Raw genomic sequence first — 20,837 nt, forward strand, 5'->3', positions numbered from 1 at the left:
GAGCTCCCAGCAAAACTGTTGCCGCTATGTAGGATTCCACCAGTCAAAGGAGCACTATAAAATTCACACAATTCCTCATTGCATGGAGAAAGTGGACAGAGGAAAGTTTTTCTCCCTTTCCCATGAAGCTGAACGTTGGAAGACTCAGGACAGATTTTTAAACATCCTTCTTCATGCAGAACATTTTTAAATTCCTTCCTGTAGGATAATCAGCCTCATATAACCAACATGCTTAAGTCGAATTAATGCATGAAGAGGTTAAGACCATAGAGTAAGCTGTCCTGCCAGGCTTAGCTAGGCCACTCCGCCTCACTCTTTACTTTGCTGCATATTTTGTGATTTAAAATCTCTGCCAGGGCTCTCTGTCTCGTCAAAGAGTATTTGCCCCAAACCTGGATCTAGGCATCCAGGAAATTCTCCTTTTTATTTACCATACCTATTTTCCTTTAACCAAAAAATAATACTTCCTGGTTCCCACAGAAAGCAGGAGACATGTAGTCATCCTTACAAGACGTTATGACAAGCCTTACATGGCAGGGCTGCTGTTAGGATAAAATGAGAGGGAGAGCCCTGGCACTCTGCATGGAACTTATTGGTGCAAATAAATGTGGGATATTATTACAATTAACAAACAAAGTAAAATGGGACTTTTCCAAGGTCACCCGGTGTCCTTCAGAGCTCTTCAGGGATTTGAACTCAGCGCCTCCCTCGTAAACTCTCTCTATCCAATTCAGCACAGTGGTCCTCAGTGTCCAGCATTGATTTTCTGCCCCTTCCCCCTTCCACCAGAGGATTTGATTTACCAGCCTGGGCAGTGACTGGAATTATACTCAATTGGAAGTTTTAAATTCTGCTGTGGGGTTCCAATTCTCCTTCCCTTTCCTGGACATTTATCTTCTGCGGATCCTGGCAATGCCTAAAAGGGTAGCTTGATTATTTTTCTATCCCTCTGATAAACTACCATTTCACACACACACACACACACGCATACACCGTCCCCAGATTCAGTCGTTATTTATGGCTCCTGTTTCGACAAGTCCTGGAGCTGTCCTGAGACCAAAAAGGTAGAGCCAGGGCTCACTGGCGTATTGAGTGAGATCTGTCAGTGGGGCTTCAGATTATAAGGCCGCAGTGGGAATTGCATCGAAGATAAATGACGGAACTTTTATGAAAAGAACAACAATGCAACTAAGGTCAATTTCCAATGCCAGTGGCGTCATACTTGCCTTGCAATAAAAATTATTTAAGCCGTTGCACCAGTCCCCTCCTCTCAGCCCTATTTGCATGTCTAGCAACCAACATCCCTTCAACAGGGAGAAAATCACACAGGTGAGCAGCAGGAACTGTGTGCGTTGAACATGCTATTGTGGTTAGGAGCATCAGGCTGGGGCTGAGAAGACCCAGGCCTGAATCCTCACTCAGCCAGATTGATCCTGCACCAGTCACTATGTCTCAGCCCAGCCAATCTTGCAGGGTCGTTGTGAGGCTAAAAAAGAAAGCTGATATGACTGTCCTCAGGAATTTTTCAATGAGGGTGGAGTGGGGCTAATGCAAAACACTGAAAGTGGCGAGCAGGCTGGTTTCTCACAGAAAAGGAGAAGAATATGGTCAGTGTAGATTTTATCCCCAATCTCAGGTTCTGCATTTGCCAGAAACTTAAATCTAAAGAAATACAAAAGCTGTTTGTCTGAAGATCGTTCAGAGAAGTCATCCCGAGTTCCTTAGATTATTGAAAGGATAAAAAGTTAATAATTTACATCTGGGCATCTTTCAGCACATATAAAAACATGGTAAGATACCAAACATTAAAAGCTGCTCAGCACAGGGCTGGCTTCAGATGTCTTCTAAAAGTTGCATAGTTCTTTATCTCCTTGACATCTGGTGGGAGGGTGTTCTGCAGGGAGGGCACCACTACCGAGAAAGCCCTCTGTTTTCATTGCAGATTCATAGACTCTCTCCTTGTCCCTAAAAACAGTTTCTGAGACCGAACTCATTCCTTGCCAGGGGACATTTCTGCTGAACGCGTCTGTGCCATGCTCTTAACACATAAGAGAGTTTTCACAAGTCCTGACATTTACAGAATTATACTTGGGATGCTTATTGAAATTCCCTGTTCGTAGATTCAGTGTTTGCTTCTCGCTTGCTTGCTACTGAGAAGGGAGCAGGTATCATCTGTCTAGTTCATGGTTCCAAATTTCAGGATAATGAGAGAAATCTGATGAGTCTGATGGCTGGGGCTTTTCCATCCTGGTTGGTTCTCCCACAAAAAAGAATTGTGATAGACTTCCTGAGACGCCTTAGTCTGCTTAGCTGTTTGGGGACACTTCTGAGCCCCAGGGGATTGAAAATCATTTGCATATTGTTGTACAGACCAGAGTGAGGGTGGGGATGTCTTCATTTGATTAGAATTACCTGGTTTATTTCTTCACACCTACAGACACACACCCCGTTCTCTATTTCAGTAAAGATGTCATCTGAGCATGCTCAATGGCTGTCTGAAATGTACACACCTCAGTTCAACCATGGCTCCCATTTTCAAAATGGGCCAGTGGGCCTAGTCCAGAATCCTGTTCTCACAGAGGCCAACCAGATGCCTGAGGGAAACCCACAAGCAGGACCCAAACACAAGATCCCCTCCTGTGGCTTCCAGCAACTGGTATTCATAAGCATCACTGCCTCCAACCATGGAGGCAGAGCACAGTCATTGTGGCTAAAGGTAAAGGTAAAGTGAGCCCTGACCATTAGGACCTGTCGTGATTGACTCTGGGGTTGTGGCGCTCATCTCACGTTATTGACCGAGGGAGCCGGCATACAGCTTCTGGTTCATGTGGCCAGCATGACTAAGCCACTTCTGGCGAACCAGAGCAGCGCACGGAAACGCCGTTTACCTTCCCGCCGTAGTGGTACCTATTTATCTACTTGCACTTTGACGTGCTTTCGAACTGCTATGTTGGCAGGAGCAGGGACCGAGCAACAGGAGCTCACTCTGCCGCGGGGATTTGAACCCCCGACCTTCTGATCGGCAAGTCCTAGGCTCTGTGGTTTAACCCACAGCGCCACCCATTTTGGCTAGTAGCCATCAAAATCCTAATCTTCTTCTAATGCCAACTAAGTTGGTGTCCATCACCGTTCTTGTGGGAAGGAGTTCCACAGTCCGATTATGCGCTATATGAAGACTGAACCCAGGAGCTTCTGGATGCAAAGCAGATGCTCTCCCACTGAATGACCTTCCCTAATCATCTTAGTGGAACATCTGGGGGAATGTTACTCATAGCTCTGCACCCTACAAAACATCACAAGGTGGGGATCCAGTTCTATGGAGGGCCTGTTCTATGGAGCGCCCTTTCCTCTGCCATATATAAAGCATCATCCATCAGTTGCTTCAAACATTTTTAAAGGCATGCATATATTTCTTTGGTCATGCTTTCCCTGACCCATGAGGTTGGACTCTGTTCTTGCCAGTTTTCTGGGTTTTGTTTTTGTTTTTTGCAATGACTATTGTTTCACTATTTTCCTGCAAGCATTTTCCTGCACCACTTAAGAGCTTTTAAAAAAACAAACAAAACAAAAACAGGCGGTTCAGAAATGCTTCTGAAGATTAAAAATAAATAAATGTGCAAAACTGTCAGCGCAGAGGACAGGATCTCTGGATCATTCACACGACACTTACCTGTCAGTGAAAGCCATTTGCACATCAAGATAAATCTGCCTGCAGCTGGATCATAATCACACACACACACACACACACACACACACACTCACACACACACACACACACACACACACACACGTCAATAAGTTTGAATCACTCATCTTTATTTCTCTTTATTTAGAAGATTCCCCATCTTGCACCTCGTTCAGAATAGCTGTGGCCTGGGATGTGATGGATTGAATTGTAATAAAACTGCAATTTATCATCAAACCCAGCAACAACAAAAGAGTTAAGAGCAGAACGGGGAGTCCAAAGAGGTCATGCAGAGCCCTCCCCACAGTGCAGCAATTTAGCAAAAAAACCTGTTATAGTGAAGGATTGAAACCTTAGCAGGAGGCATGAATGAGGCGATAGAATGGACCATACCACTTCAGACAGCAGGTGGGTGATGTCATTTTGTAAAAAGCACCTCCCTGCAATTAATCCTTGCAGATAGAGGGGAGGGGAACAGCACAAGGGAGAAAAGGGTTCTGTTTAGGCCACCAGGCTTTGTTTCATACTTAACAGGGAATTTTTCCACAAGGGAGCATTCAAAACTGCAGTTCTGCCCCCTGTGAAATGATGCAGTCCATGCTGCCACCTGAGGACCCCCCCCCCCCATGGCCATCTCTCAAACTGATGAGTGGGTCAGAAAAGGCCACACTGTCCAGCCAGCCTTGTAAGTCTGATCAAGATCTCTCTCTCTCTCTGAAAGGGAAGCATTCACTTCTGGGAAATTTTCCAGGGGCCACATGCAGGCAGTGAGCAGGGCCAGAAGCAAAAATGGGCAGAGAGAGAAAAAAAGTGAGAACGTTACCTTTGTGCAACAGGGCTATCATTATTATAACATTTATACCCTGCAGTTTATTTTAATATTGTATTTTTAGATTGGTGTCACCCACCCTAAGATCTCAGATGAAGAAATATTAATACTACTGCTAATACAACTAATAAAGATACTATTCAGTACTGGAGCAGTTGTCATTTTTTACCCTGGACTTTAATATCTTTATTCCCTCCCCTTTAAAAGGAAATAATGTGTACTACTGATCTTTCCGCACTGATCTTTTAGTGCGGCAGCATCTATCCCCTGGAACTGTCTGCCTCTTGATATTGGATGGGCACCTCTGCTGTACAGCTTTCAATTTCTGTTAAAAACTCCCCCTCCCCAGCAAGCACATAATAAATCTATTTATTTCCGCCCTACATTTTAATGAATTAATTACATTTACATTCTTAAAGTCTATTTTTATAGCAATTTTAAAGTGAATATTCTACATCATATGTTATATCATATTTTGGCATCAAGCAATATTTACATCTTGTTAAATAAAGTCTGGTGTGTGTGTGGCATTCACAGTCCAAACTGAATGTGCCCCTGGAGATCAAACCTAAGACCTTATAACGTCAGTCCATCTGCCTCAGTGTTGTCTACATGGACTGGCAACAGCTCCGGGATTTCAGGCAGGGGATGCTCCCAGCCCTACCTGGAGGTGCTGCCTGGATTGACCTGGGGACCTTCTGCATGCAAAGCAGTTGCTCTGCCCGTCAAGCTTAGGCCCCATCCCCTGAGAAATAATGCAAAGATTCTAGTCCTCATTGCTCTGCATAATGGGATGAAATAAATGGGAAGGTAGGAAAAGGTGCTGAGTCAGACCTTTGTTAGCATTGTTTACTCTCTTACAAGGGACGCGGATGGCGCTATGGGTTAAACCACAGAGCCTTGGACTTGCCGAACAGAAGGTCGGCGGTTCGAATCCCCACGACGGGGTGAGCTCCTGTTGCTCAGTCCCTGCTCCTGCCGACCTAGCAGTTCGAAAGTACGTCAAAAGTGCAAGTAGATAAATAGGTACCGCTCCGGCGGGAAGGTAAACGGCGTTTCCATGTGCTGTTCTGGTTTGCCAGAAGCGGCTTAGTCATGCTGGCCACATGACCCAGAAGCTGTACGCCGGCTCCCTCAGCCAATAAAGAGAGATGAGCGCCGCAACCCCAGAGTCGTCCGTGACTGGACCTAATGGTCAAGGGTCCCTTTACCTTTACCCTCTCACACTGACTAGACACTGAGCTTTAGCTTGGTTGGTAGAGAGTGAGACTTACTCTCTGGGTCATGGGTTCGAGTCTCGCGTTGAGCAAAAGATTCCTGCATTGCAGGGGGTTGGACTAGATGACCCTCAGGGTCCCTTCCAACTCTACAGTTCTATGATTCTATGGTTGCAGCTCTCCCGGGTTCCAGCTGCTTCCCCCTGGTCTCCCTCCTCCAACACTCTAGCCACTATGCCAGGGTTCAGCAAACGTTTTCAGCAGGGGGCCGGTCCACTGTCCTTCAGACCTTGTGGGGGGCCGGACTATGTTTTGAAAAAAATAAATGAACGAATTCCTATTCCCCACAAATAGCCCAGATATGCATTTTAAATAAAAGCACACATTCTACTCGTGTAAAAACACGCTGATTCCGATTTAGAAGGCGATTGGGCCGGATCCGGCCCCCGGCCTTAGTTTGCCAACCCATGCACTACGCCATGCTGGCGCGATCTACTCTGACTGGCAGAGGCTTGCCATGGTTTTGGACAGGGCACCCTACCCAGAGATGCTGCCAGGGGCTTTCTGCGTGCCAAGCAGGTGTTCCTTACCTTTGAGTTACCGCCCTTTCCCATTAAGACCCAGAGCATTAACGCCTCCAGCCCCGAACACGGGCCGGCAGCTGCTCCCCCGGCTTTCCGAGACAGGGGTGTTTTCTGGATCCCTGCCTGGAGACGCCGGGGATTGCAAGCGGGTCCTTCTGCATTCAAAGCACGCGCGCCTTGCCACCGAGCGCAAACCCTCCCCCGGAGACCGTATACACAGCCTTATACCTCCCCCCCCCGCTCCGAAATGTGTACGCGAGTGTGCAAACGCATCCTGACCCTGGAATGAGGGGGGGGCGTGCACACGGCGGCAGAAACTCTGGGGAAAACACGTGATGGGAGGAAAAGCGGGGGCCCGGAGGAGGAGGAGGAGGGGGTGGGCGGCTGGCGGGGGGCGGAGGGAGTTTCTCCGGCGCTCGCCGTTCCCGGCAGAGAGCTCAGATCGGCGCAGCCTCGCCGCGGAGGAGGACCCGGGAGGCGAGGCAGGAGCCAGCCGGAGCGGCGCTTCTCCCCGGGCTCGGCTAGGCGCTCGCCCGGGCCGGCTCCTGCCTCGGACGCCCCTTCGCAGGCCGGGCCTTCGGATAGCCTCCTCGGACGCCCCGGCGGAGAAGCAGGAGCGCTTTGGATTATAGCAGCGCCACCCCCCAAATCGCCCCAACACTTTTTGGTGTGGCGGGGCTCTCTTGTTTTCTATCCTCTCTACTTTTTTCTCTGCCCCCCATTTTTAATTGGGGGGATTTGATTTTTTCCTATTGGGGGCTTTGCCATTTTTATTTGGGGGGGCTCTAAGATTTTTTTTAAAAGGGGCTTTGCATCAAGACTTCGTCGGCTGCCCTGTTCTCTCCCCACATCCATCCGTTTGTATTCCCCCCCCCCCCGCCCAGATTCCCCTCCTGCCATTATTACTGCCTAACACCCCCCAATCGCCTCCCCCGATTCTTTCGAACCAATTTCGCCAGGGTTTGCACGTGGGATTCGCTCCCCCTCCCTCTCGCCCCAAGCTTCTTGATATATATATATATTGGTGGGGGTAGACAAAAAGGGGGGACCCTCCCCCCCTTGGGTGGAAATCTGGGGTGGCTCGAGGAAGGAGCAGGTGGGACCCCCCTCCTTGGCCCATCTCCCTCTGGACCCCCCACCTTTGTCTCCGGGGTGGCCCCGCCCCTTACCTCGCCCCCCCCTCCCCACGTCTCGGCTTGGGCTCGTCTTTCCGTTCGCACGTGCTTGGATTTCGCTTCTGCCCGCTCCACGCCTCGACCCGGATTCCGCCATGGCCGCCTCGGCGGGGAGGGCTCGCTCCGGACCCGCCGCCCTTTTCTGCTGCATCGGGGCTCTGATCAGCCATGGTGAGTTTCCCCCCTATGCCGGATGCGGAGGGAGGACGGGGCGGGTTTCGTCCCTTGGCTCCGGAGCATGCTTTTTGGAAACCAGAAACAATTTGGAAAGACAAGAGTGTCTCTGGGCCTGTGCAGAGAGCACCCCGGCCCAACTTGGATTGCATTTGGGGGGGGGGGCTAGGCGCTAGCAGACAAGCGAGCTGTTCTTTCGTGGTCCGGAAATGTAGGAGAAAGGTGTGTGTGTGGGGGGGGTGTATATACCTCGGGGTATGTGCAGAGTGCGTTTTGGAGCCAGCCCAACAAGCATCCGTGGAACACCCCCCCCCCCTTGAGCAGACCAAGTGTCGTGTTGGTTGTTGTCTGGGGAAACAGAGAAATATTTCGATTTCCCTTGGGCATCTGAGCATTTGCAGAGTGTATTTCGATTACCGCTGTCTGCAGAAATGTGAAGCTGATGAATGGACTTCTTGGGTCGGTGTAGCTGCTAGACTGGACGTGAGTCTCTCTGATAGGAGTGGGGTGGCGTCCATGAACCCCTAATTCAGGCTTTTGTCTCCCTCTCTCCTCCCTCCCTCTCATTGAAGCTGGAACTCCAGACTTGTTCTGAAGGAGGGGAGCTCAGATCTGGGACACAACGACACAACTTCAAAAAGGCGGCTCTGAAAACATGTGGAGTGGTTTGAGGCTAACAAGGAAAGGAGCACGGGGCATGTACAGAGTGCCTTCCTCTCCTCTCATCAAGGTTGAGAGCAAGCCGAGGCCTATATCAACCCCTTGATTTTAATGTTGGGTCTCAGCCTCGTCCCATGAAGCGGAGCCTCTGAGCATAAGCAGAGGGCTTTCCCTCACTCCAACCATCCTGCTGTCAAAATTAACTCTTGACTGGCTGGCTTCTTAGCAGGTGTGGAAAAACCCCAAAGGTTTCTTTGGTTTGTGCCTAGCAGATGCCCCTTTTGAAGCACTTCACCCATGGGGGGGGGGGCCCACAAACAGTAACACAGCTCTCCCCTTGTTGCTGGTCCCTGGAGCAGCTTTTCTTTACAGGTAGACTACTTCTGGACCTGAAGGTTCTGCATACCTTCTTTATCAACCCCCTCCCTTCCTTCTTTGCAGCAGGGGCTATTTCATTCTTGGGAGTGGGATGCTCCCTGATCATTAGGAGAAAGTGGGGCTTGCCTCTTAGTCTTCCCTGACACAACTTTTGCTATCACGCCCTGTCTCAATGGAAGAGGTTTGTGAATATGTGCATTTTTAAAATAATAATAAAAAAGCTTAATATAATGGCAGGCTATCTGCCCCTCTGATTAGAAGAGGGAAGGGAAGAATGTCAGTGCTGAGGGGGGGGGGAGACCATGTAGACATGGCTGAATCTGAGATCACACCCTCCCGCTCAAAGATTAATGGCTGTGAAACAAGCTTCCTCCCCTGGCTTCTCTGTGATAATTGCTGGAGTGGTTCTGAACCTCCTCCTGACTTCCTGCGGTACCAAAAAGACCCCCCTCCCTATTTAAACAGCCCCTTGATGGTGTGGCAGGGTCCTCAACATGGTTCATTGGCAGAGAAGTTCCAAGCAGATAGGTCCAGGGGTTCAGCTATCTGGAATCCCTGCCCAGGACGCTTGTGTGTGGAGGCTCGCTGAGGACAAGGCACTCTGCACATGCCTAGAGGCCGTGTTGTGTTGTGGGGTTTTAAGCCCTTTCAGGGGAAGGAATCGATACATGGCGGTGTGTCATTCGGAGTGTACACTGGCATCTGGCTTCTTGAGCTTAGACTGGCACCTTCTCTTACCCACTTCCTTTGTGTTTCCCCTCTTTCCACCCCTAAAGTGCTCAAGCTGCCCCTACCCTCGCGCCAACCCTGTGAGGTAGGCTGAGGACAGCAACCGTGCGCTCCTGGTAGGGATTTCAACCAGGATCTGCCCAGGCCTTCTCTGACACTCTAAGCACTACTCCACCCTGGGCTTGAATGCGTTTACACTGAGACCCCAGCTTCATTTGTGTGTGTGTGTGGTTTTTTTTTTGGTTTTTTTTTGGTGGGGGCACAACGACCACAGAGAGTTTGTGGGTGTCTCTTGCAACCTTGCACCTGAATCACCCCTTCCCTCTAGAACTGCAAAACGGCTAGTAGCCGCTAGGGATTTTGGCACTATCTTTCTGCCCAGGGAGTGGATTCCCTGATCTGTCTGCAGTGGACCACGGACAATGCTATGTATTCAACACCTCCCTCACTTTTCCTTTTTGCAAACTGGCTTTTTGGGGGTTCACTGTGCTAGGTGTGTGTGTGTCAGTCAGAGGCAGGTTGGATTGCATGAGAAACACTTTTTTCTCTGTGGTGCTTATAATACCGGGTGCAATTCAGGACCTGTGTATGGCGCAAAGAAAAACAGAAATATTGCTGTGTGTTTCTGGCAGATCTGGGGCAGGTGCACGGCACCCCATTTCCTCCCCCCGCAATTGGTTTTTGTGTGTGTGCAAAGGGCTCTCTGGAAGGCACAACGTCAGGGTGGTGGTGGTGGTGTTCGTGGCGGGTGGTACGCGTGTGGGACTTCTTGGAAGCAATGATCCCCCCCCCAACACAAACACATGAATACATTTCCTGTCGTGTAACAGTGGCTCTCTATACAAATCTTTGCACCTCTCCGTTGGGAAAGTCTGATCTTGTACACAGCAATCGAGAAAGACGAGACTGCCTGCCTTCTTTTTTACTCATCCTTTTTGCAGGAAAGAAGGGAAGGAAGGTGGGGAGAGGGCTTTACTCCTGGGGGGGCACGCGTGCTGGTGAAGTTGTCAGTGGGGCTGAGCTTCCATCTCCCCTCCTCCCCGACCTGTGCATTTCAAGGGAATCTGGATTTATCACAGGTCTGGGGAGAAACTGCTCATCAGTCAAACACGTCGCTTTGCCAGAAGAGGCTGGCGATGGGTTACATCCAGCCAGAGGAATGAGCGAACTGATTTGGTCTCTCATTTGCCCATTTCTCTAACGTTGGAGAGGACCCGGTGTTTTGTCCCTGCAGACCCGAACCGAAACTGTGCCCCAGTCTTGGTGGGGGTGACAACTTTCCCCTTTTTGCTCCTGTTTGCTTTCCGCCTTCCAGTTTTTCTCCTGTTCCCGCATCACCCCTCCTGTTCAAGCCCTGTGGTGTGTTTCCTATGTGCGTACAGTTAGCTATTCCAGCAGCTGCCTCTTCTCCTTGCACTGTGGAAGGGTGTGTGTTTGTGTGTGAGAGTGGGGGGGGGGGGGGAATCAGCATGCTGCCCCCTTTCCTCCCTCTCCCCCCACACCCAGCCAAACCCCAGGAATGGGAACGGAGCCCCGAGCGACAGCAATCTATGGCATCGCATTATAAAAACGATTAATAATATATCACGGCGCAGCGTTCAAAAGCTCTGGGTCGGAGCGCGGGGCTTTACTGCCTGCGTCGCTTTCTACGCGCTTAAGTTTACAAGTAGGCTGGGAGCTCATTGGTGGGGGCCTCCTTCCCCCCTCCCTGGGCGAGCAGATGGCAGATGAGTCTGGGGATGATGGTGGGGACAGGAGCTGGCTGCAAATTGCAGCGGACTCTCCTTCTTGGCCGCGGTGATGTGTGTTCATTGGAGAGGGTTGCTATATTTAATGTTTTCGAGCTGTGATTGCTTGAGGTCGAAAGCGGTGTGTATGTGTGCTTGGGGACCCACCCCACAAATAAATGCTCCCGCTCGTCTTCTCTCGCCTTGTATGCTTTCATATGAATCATCCATATCTTCCCCCCACCCCCCCACTCCGAATCTCAGCCCTTGAAAATTGAGAGCGCTGAAAAGGAAGGCTGTTTTCTAAGCTGCAACTGGTCCTTGGTGGTGGTCACTGGATCAGGCCAAGGGACAGCAGTTCTGGCAGCAGTGAACCACATGCCTCTTCTGTGAAACCAGCAAGCAGGATTCAAGCACAAGAGCCCTCTTGCCTACTGTGGTTTCCGATCCTCTTTTAAAGCCATCCAAGTTGGTGGCTGTCACTGCCTCCTGTGGGAGGGAGTTCCATAGTTTAGCCATGTGCTGCATGAAAAAATGGTTAACTGACGGGTGGAATCTGCCAGCCCAAGAATGTGAGGATGGCCGAAAGAACAGACAGCTTTGAAAAAGATGAGTTTGACAAATTCGTGGAGGACCAACCCAGCCACAGCAATTGGCCAGGATGTGACTCCTTATCCAGTGACTGTGGAGGCTCAATGGAACCCCCTTGTCCAGATGCAGTATACCAGATATTTGTGGGGACAAACAAGGCGGCCAAGAAGAGTCCTTTGGCATGAAACCTGCTGGAATGCCAAAGAGGGTTTCAGTTTGGTCCACTGGAGTAGCTATATAAAGGTAAAGGTAAAGGTAAAGGTACCCCTGCCCGTACGGGCCAGTCTTGACAGACTCTGGGGTTGTGCGCCCATCTCACTTAAGAGGCCAGGGGCCAGCGCTGTCCGGAGACACTTCCGGGTCACGTGGCCAGCGTGACATTGCTGCTCTGGCGAGCCAGAGCCGCACACGGAAACGCCGTTTACCTTCCCGCTGGTAAGCGGTCCCTATTTATCTACTTGCACCCGGAGGTGCTTTCGAACTGCTAGGTTGGCAGGCGCTGGGACCGAGCAGCGGGAGCGCACCCCGCCGCAGGGATTCGAACCGCCGACCTTTCGATCGGCAAGTCCTAGGCGCTGAGGCTTTAACCCACAGCGCCACCTGCGTCCCTGGAGTAGCTATATACAGGTGGGGAACTTGCAGATGTGTTCCGGGCCCCCTGTGAACCAGCTGCCAGTGGCGGACTTTGGGCTTTAAAGTTTCAGCGGCGCCCTGTGTACTGCCAAAATTCAGCACTCCACCGCCTTTTGCCTTCCATAGTTCAGTGTTGTCGTGGTACCTCCTGCGATGCCCTCTCGGCTTGGTGCCCAGTGAACTGGTTGCACTCCTCTAAATCTGCCTCTGCAGCCGCACCCTCCTCGTTTGCTTCCTGTTCCAGACTTTCAGCGGCTATGTGTTGCAGAAGAATCAGCAGCAGAATCCTAAGACCCAGGTGGGGAACCTGAAGCCAAGGGGCCAAATGGACCCCAGCCGCACACCCTCTTCCCAGCCATGCCTCTCACTGGCCCCAGTGTTTTTGCTTGGCTGGACTGTGTCCTCGAACTCTTGACAACGCCTCTCACTTGTCTGGCTGGAGGATCAAGAGCGGTGTGTAGAAACTCGCTTGGGTAACATCTGGATTTGTTGCTGCTCCCCTTTCCCTTCCCTGGCCATGCTCACCGCTGGCATTTGGCCTTCTCAGAAGGGAATGTAGCCCTTCTTGGACCCACAGAAGATCCCCAGCCCTGCTGTACATCCTCGAACGTTGACCCTTTAATTACGGCACCAGATTTTGCAGACTCTCGTCCACTTCATCAGATGAAAGGACCAGCATCTTGTGTCTGATGATGCAGATGGTCGTCCACATTAGCAATTATATTAGCTTTAAGGTAAAGGTAAAGGTACCCCTGCCCGTAGGGGCCAGTCTTGACAGACTCTGGGGTTGTGCGCCCATCTCACTCAAGAGGCCAGGGGCCAGCGCTGTCCGGAGACACTTCCGGGTCACGTGGCCAGCGTGACATCGCTGCTCTGGCGAGCCAGAGCCGCACACGGAAACGCCGTTTACCTTCCCGCTGGTAAGCGGTCCCTATTTATCTACTTGCACCCGGAGGTGCTTTCGAACTGCTAGGTTGGCAGGCGCTGGGACCGAGCAGCGGGAGTGCACCACGCCGCAGGGATTTGAACCACCGACCTTTCAATCGGCAAGTCCTAGGTGCTGAGGCTTTAACCCACAGCGCCACCTGCGTCCCATATTAGCTTTAGTGAAGCACATATATTCTCTCTCTCTCTCTCTCTCTCTCTCTCTCTCTCTCTCTCTCTCCCCTTGATGGGAGGCCTCAGTTTTGGGACCAAAATAGCAATTTCGAGTATTATATTAATATCCAGTACAAATTTGTGGCTCGTGGCATGGCAACCATCTTGTAAATGACAGGGAACGGGATATATATAGAGTACAGCACCACTCTGTTCTCCTGCCTGGAGCGCTGTGTCCAGTTCGGGGCACCTCAGTTTAAGAAGGATGTCGACAAGCTGGATGGTGTGCAGAGGAGGGCGAGCGAGATGATGAAAGGGCTTGAGAACCAAGCCTTATGAGGAATGATTGATGCAGTTGGCTGTGTTTAGCCCAGATAAGAGAAGATGGAGAGGTGACGTGGTAGCCAACGACCTGAAGGGCTGTCCCGTGGAAGATGGAACAAACTTGTTTTCTGCTGTTCCAAATGACAAGAAAGGAGATTCTGACTAAGCATTAGAAGGTGCTTTCTGGCAGTAAGAGCTGTTTGACAGTGGCACAGATTACCTGGGAAGATGGACTCTCCTTTACTGGAGGTTTTTCAACAGAGGTTGGATGGATAGCTCAGTTGGTTAGAGCGTGGTGCTGATAATGTGGTTGCAGGTTCAATCCCCATATAGGACAGCTGCATGTTCCTGCATTGCAGGGGGTTGGACTAGATGATCCTCAGGGTCCCTTCCAGCTCTTTGATTCCATGAAATGATCAAGGGGATGGATCACCTGCCAGCGATACCTTAGCTGTGATTCCTGCATGGTGGCGGCGGCGGGGTTGGGCTAGATTCTGTGATTCTATATCTGTGAACGAAGGACCTAGAATTTAGTGGCAAGAGGCATAACCAGCTTCTCTTGTGAACCAGTTCAAGCTGTTTTGGAGTAACTTTCATGGGGGGGAGAGCCTGTACTCCCCACCCTCTTCATTGCTGGAGGGCTTTCTTTTCCCAAGGGGTATGGGGGGCTGGTGGGGTGGGGGCTTGAAGGAGAGAGAGAGAGAGAGGAGACTTGCCTCAGATTCCTGGAAACAATTTTCTCCTCTCGTATGCATCTCCAAAGAATTTGCCTTGGGGCTTAAGCTGAATCACTGCAACATCCTGTTTACACATTCCTTTAGGCCGGGTTGACAACCTGTGAACCTGCTCCCATTTGTCAGGATTCAGAAAGGGGCTGGTAGGGAGCAGGGGTGAACTCAGATAAAATGAAGCTATAATCCTCCCCCCCCCCCAGTCCAAACTCTTGCAGATGTGGCCTTCCCTTGAGGCAAAAATAAAATAAAATGAGAAGCTGGGTTAAGTGCAGAAAAACATAAGAAGAGCCTGCTGGATCAGGCCAGTGGCCCATACTGTCCAACATCCTGTTCTCACTGGGGCTTCTTTCTACCCCCCCCCCCAAGCAGGACCCCAACACAAGAGCATTCTCCCCTCCTGTGGTTTCCAGCAACTAGTATTCAGAAGCATTGCTGCCTCCCACTGTGGAAGCCCAGCCAAGCCATCATGACTTGTTGTTTAGTCGTTTAGTCGTGTCCGACTCTTCGTGACCCCATGGACCAGAGCACACCAGGCACTCCTGTCTTCCACTGCCTCCCACAGTTTGGTCAAACTCATGCTGGTAGCTTCGAGAACACTATTCAACCATCTCGTCCTCTGTCGTCCCCTTCTCCTTGTGCCCTCAATCTTCCCAACATCAGGGTCTTCTCCAGGGAGTCTTCTCTTCTCATGAGGTGGCCAAAGTATTGGAGTCTCAGCTTCAGGATCTGTCCTTCCAGTGAGCACTCAGGGCTGATTTCCTGAAGAATGGATAGGTTTGTGTCAACCTATGGCATGAATGATAAAGATGAAGTCATCCATGGAAATGGGCATACTGCGGGTCTAAGAGGGAAGGTAACGTGATATTGGTTGCTGTTTAGGTGCAGAAATGGGTTTCCATGGGGTTTAAACAGATAAAGCAATTGACCTCCAGACGCCCAGACTCTACCCTTAACCTCTATGCTGACTTCCCTAGCCATTAAAATTTCCACTGTTTTTTAGAACTCACTGCTGCTGCAATGGCTGCAAGGGTACAGAAATAAGCAAACAAACCTCTAAGAGGGTATGGGAAGGTTTTGGTCCCTACAGCAGGGATGGTGAAACACCCGCAGCCCTCCAGATGTTTTTGGCATCCAACTCCCATCATCCCTGGACCATTGGGTATGTCGGCTGGGGACAGATGGGAGTTGGAGTCCCACAATATTCGGAAGCGCACAGATCTTTCCCATACAAGTGCTAGAGTGAAGTTGCTTCCAAAGTGAGCTAGGAGATTTCCAGTTGACATTGTCCTTCACTCTATGGAACCTCAGAACTTAAGAAGGGTCCTGCTGGATCAGGCCAGTGGCCCATCTAGTCCAGCACCCCATTCTCACAGTGGGAAACCTCCAAGCAGGATTTGTGCAGAGGAGCTCTTGCCCTCCTGTGGTTCCCAGCAACCTGCTTCTGAGATATTTTGGGTTTCTGACTGACAGCTTGATGGCCTGTGTGAAATTTGTCTCAGAGTGCTTTTTTGGGCTCCATCCTGTTAGCGGTGCACCTTTGCGAAAGGCGAAGGCTCAGGTCTTCAAATGCATTTGTAGCAGGTTCTTAAAATCAATTGATGGCCCTCCAGGAAAAATAGAGTTGTAAGTGCAACCCCTGCCAGCTTCCCCGTGTTGCGTGTCATCAGCGATCAGATGCGCTTGATCTGAAGTCTGTTCCTCATCTTTCAAAGAGTCGTCCACATTTGGAAATGGCTTTCTTTCACTCCCCTAACCTGGCACCCTTTGGGTGTTGTAGGGCTGCGAGTTCGAGTCTGGCAGCAGCATCTGGAGGAAGGTCACAGACTCCTCCTTCCCTGCCTTAGTTGTTGTTGAGTAGAGCATGAGAATCTCAGAGTCCTGGGTTCGAGCCCCACCTTGGGCAAAAGATTCCTGCATTGCAAGGGGTTGAGCTAGATGACCCTCGTGGTCCCTTCCGACTCTACAAGTCTATGATTCCCATCTGAGTTCCCTGTCTCCCCTCCCATCTATGGTGAAGCTGATAAAGGTTGTTGTCGTTATATGTATTTATATCCTGCCATTGTCCCAACTTGGGATTCAAGGCGGCTTGCATCATTATGAAATGCCAAGTAATAGAAACACAAACTAGTTTAAAATGTTCTTGCATTCAGGGAGGAGAGGGTTGTTGATGGCTGCTGGCCAGAGTTAGAAACTCAGATATACAGAATAAGCTAATTTCCAAATGCCGCCTTAAACCTCCGTTACGGTCATCGCCACAGTATGTCTAGGTGCCATTCATCAAGATGATTATCATTTTCATTTCTATATCGCTTTATATTTCAAAGGAAAAAAATCACAAAGTGGTTGACGACACATTGAAACATCCAAGCCATCCAGAATAAAAGGAATTTACGTTTCAAGGAAAATATTTCAGATCCTTCTCTAAGGGACATTTGGCTTCACCCATATTTATTTGCCTACTTAGTTTATAGAGCTGCCGCGTAGCAGAGGTACTCTAGGAAGCCAGTGTGGTGTGGTGGTGAGAGTATCAGACTAAGACGTGGGAGATCAGGGTTCAAATCCCCACTCAGCCATGAAGCTCAATGGGTGACCTTGGAGTCACTCACAGCCTCTGAACTTCCCTCACAAGGTCGTTGTTGGGATTAACTGAGGAGGGGGTGAACCATGTACTCCTTGGAAGAAAAAAGTGGGCTATAGATGCAATAAATAAGCTCTTCTGCTTACCTGGTTAAGAACGCTGACATGTTAATCTCTTTCAGTTTCACCGGAGGGCAGAGATGGCGGAAGGGGATGGAAATTATGGTGCGGGGTGTGTGTGTGTGTGTGTGTGTGTGTGTGGAGCAAGAGGAGGAAGATAATGCAGAGAGTTGAGGGGGTGCCGGAAGGAGTATTCACACCCCCATAATATTGCCAGCTGTGTCATGGTGGGGAGGGGGGAGTTGTACCTGAATTTAGCTGTGCTGGCTGGTATCTGGGCAGGTGAGGAAATATCCCATTTTGTGCCACCTGGAGAGGGAGCTTGGTGATCTTTAACGAAGCAAAATCAAAACCTATAAACAGCGACAATGGACGTTAACTGAATGGGTGAAGGCTCCTGAATGCTCATTAAAGCGTATTAAAATATACATGTGTCTTGGGCCCAAGGAAGGACATGATAGCTGGTCATAAAATTCTGAACGGCTTTGCTCTTGCTTCCGCAGTCGGCTGCAGTGATGCCTCTGAATGCTGGTTGCTGGAAGCCGCAGGAGGAGAGAGCGCTCTTGGGCCCCAATCCTGCTTTTGGGCTTCCCGGGGGGGCATCTGATTGGTCTCTGTCAGAGCAGGGTGCTGGACTAGATGGGCCTTTGGTCTGACCCAGCAGGCTCTTAAGTTCTTATGAATCATATGGAAAGTGGGACTCCCCCCCTCGCCCCGTTCCTCATAATACTAAAACTTGAGGGGAAGCTGATGAAATGTGGGCCTTATGTTCAGAACTCACAGAAAGGGAGGGAGTACTAGGTACTCCCTCACACCATACAAAGGCAAACTTATGGAACTCACTGCCACAAGACGTGGTGGTGGACGCTAGTTAAGTTTGTGTCCTTCTGCACCCGGTTTTGAATGGAGTGGTGGGATCCTGGAATGTACCGCTTCAGATGGCAGGGATTTGGGTGCATTTGTATTGCATAAACATATGAAACATAGAGGCCTTGTAGTTTGAAGACACACTGCAGGTCATCTAATGCAGCCCTCCTAGTCAATGCAAGATGCAACTCCAGCAAACGGCCGTCAAGTCCTTGCTCCTGCGGAGGAAATCCTGCAGCCTCTCAGGGCATCCCGTGTCACGGTCAAACAGTGTTTGCTGTTAGGACATTTCTCCCAACGCTCTGCCCATATTCGCTTCTGTTCCCTCTGCTCTGACCGGGAGCAAGCCTGCTGTTGCACATATGCTGCAGAATAGCCCTTCGGATAAGAGCCACATGAGAAACAAAGGGAGCTCAAAAACCAAAACACAGTTCCTTTTGGTGGAGCCTCCACAGTCAAGGAGAGTATAGCCGCGAGGAGCGGACAAGAAGGCAAAACGAGGACACCTTTGTGCCTCGATTTGCCGCTGCATCTTTATAGAGACACAGGCTGGGCATTGCTGGAGGCCAAAATGGTGGGTAAATCTAGCCTTGTAGTAGCTGGTAGAAACAACAACCCTCCCTTCTCGTCTCTTCCCTTCCTTCTCCTCCTCTCTCCATCCCTCCCTCCCTACTGCGTAGGTGAGAATATGGCACTCGCTGGCTGCTGGGGAAATGGACTGGGGAAATGGACTGGGGAAATGCCATCTTTATCAAGCGGGAGCATCATAAAGCACAGGCGTCTTGCCAGCTCCCGCTCTCCTCTGATGAGATCGCCAGGGCCATATATCACCTCCCCCTCCCAGAGAGCGTGACGCTAAAATATTCCAGATGCCCACTTTTATTTCCTGTCAGCCCTGCAGCTCTTTCTGCACCTGGGGGGCTGGGAAAAGGAGGGAGGAGAAGCCAGGAAGAGGAACAGATATAGAACATGGGGAGAGGTAATTGCTGGGATGTTATTTGTTGGAGCAATCGGTCAGGAAAATTGTGTTGTTTCCCACCCCCCCCCCCAGCCTGCTGCCTTTTGCTAGTTTCCACCCCCCCCCCACCACCGCAGGCCGTATGCATGCTGGGAACCGGGCCTGATTTCAGCCTCAGAGAAAACCAGCATCTGTTTGAGAAGGCCAGTAGATGGGGGTGTGTATTAAATTTGGTGGCCAGATGATGGTCTCTGCATTTCCTCTCCCTCCCCCCCCACGCCTCTTCCTATGTTGTCACTAATGAAGAAGAAGAAGAGTTTGGATTTGATATCCCGCCTTTCACTCCCCTTCAGGAGTTTCAAAGCGGCTAACAATCTCCTTTCCCTCCCCCCCCCCAACAAACACTCTGTGAGGTGAGTGGGGTTGAGAGACTTCAGAGAAGTGTGACTGGCCCAAGGTCACCCAGCAGCTGCATGTGGAGGAGCGGAGAAGCGAACCCGGTTCCCCAGATTACGAGACTACCGCTCTTAACCACTACACCATACTGGCTCATCCGCAGAGGATATTCTTCTGGGTTTTTTTGGGAGGGTCAGTCTGGATGGTGCCCTGAGCCCCCTCCAATCCTTGGGGCCCTGTACCCGGTGAGGGTTAGACTGTGATAGAGGATTCTGTCACTGAAATCTTCAGGCAAGTTTCTTTGTAAGATGGCAGCTGGCCACTTCGGTGTCCTCCTTAGCATCACAACAGAATGAGCTCATCTGCAAGATTTGCACCTAAGTGTTGGTGCCCCTCAGGCTAAGGAGGCCGTTTCCTTTCACCCTCCTCACCTAGCTGCTAGGTAGGAGACCAAGTGTTGGCATGGGGTGTGTGAACTGAGCTCGAAACAATCTGGAAGCCAGAGAGACACAGACCTGCTTGCTCTGTCCTGGATCTAAAACGGTGACTAATGGAAAAACAAGATCTGTTAGGGTGCTGATGTTGCGAGCCCCTCCATCTTTTGCTGATGTTGTACTTCTTCTTCTTCTTCTTCTTCTTCTTCTTCTTCTTCTTCTTCTTCTTCTTCTTCCACATGCAGGATGTTTAGACATGCAAGAGTTTAGAAGCTGCATGTAGGATGAAGAAGTGTGCATGCACACGAAAGCTCATACCAAGAACTAACTTAGTTGGTCTTTAAGGTGCTACTGGAAGGAATTTTTTTGTTTCTTCTTCTTCTTCTTCTTCTTCTTCTTCTTCTTCTTCTTCTTCTTCTTCTTCTTTTTCTTCTTCTTCTTCTTCTTCTTCTTCTTCCTTGGCATGGCTCATGGCTGAGGAAGATGGTCTTCCATGAACACAGTTTTAACAGTGAGTCCATAAGGGACTGTGGAGGCCAATTCTGGATCCACATGTCCTTCCACAGTGGGGACATAGGTTTCTAGACAAGAGTTGATCACGGTGAGGGTTGCCAAGCGTGCCTTCGTCTTAGCACATTTCTCCCTTTCATCCTGAGTTCGAGCATCTTCAGAGCCCATGACACCTTTGGTAAAGGCTGTTCTCCAATTGGAGCTCTCGCAGGCCAGTGTTTCCCAGTTGTTGGTGTACTACCTTTTTTTTAGATTTGCCTTGAGAGAGTCTTTAAACCTCTTTTGTTGACCACCAGCATTACGCTTTCCATTTTTAAGTTCGGAAAAGAGTAGTTGCTTTGGAAGTAAATAATTAGGGATCTGAGCAACAAGACCATTCCAGTGAAGGTAATGTTGAAGAATCATTGCTTTGACACTGGTGTATAGATATATATGTG

At 50.1% G+C, this 20,837-nt stretch overlaps 1 protein-coding gene and 1 long non-coding RNA gene across 2 annotated transcripts in view; one reads left to right on the top strand and one right to left on the bottom strand.

The window, feature by feature from the left end:
- LOC310832741 overlaps positions 1–20,837 on the bottom strand; it is a 211,576-nt gene that overhangs the window by 190,138 nt on the left and 601 nt on the right. The gene's annotated exons all lie outside the window — the stretch shown is intronic.
- Positions 6,768–20,837, top strand: part of TMEM132E (transmembrane protein 132E) — a 121,679-nt gene continuing 107,609 nt past the window's right edge. Inside the window, exon 1 of the mRNA XM_083714383.1 lies at positions 6,768–7,661. Coding sequence (XP_083570509.1) covers positions 7,586–7,661 — 76 coding nt within the window. The 5' untranslated portion in view covers positions 6,768–7,585. The remainder of the gene's footprint in view (positions 7,662–20,837) is intronic.

This window comes from Podarcis gaigeae, assembly GCF_964106915.1.
Source record: "Podarcis gaigeae genome assembly, chromosome: 15".
Lineage (NCBI taxonomy): Eukaryota > Metazoa > Chordata > Lepidosauria > Squamata > Lacertidae > Podarcis > Podarcis gaigeae.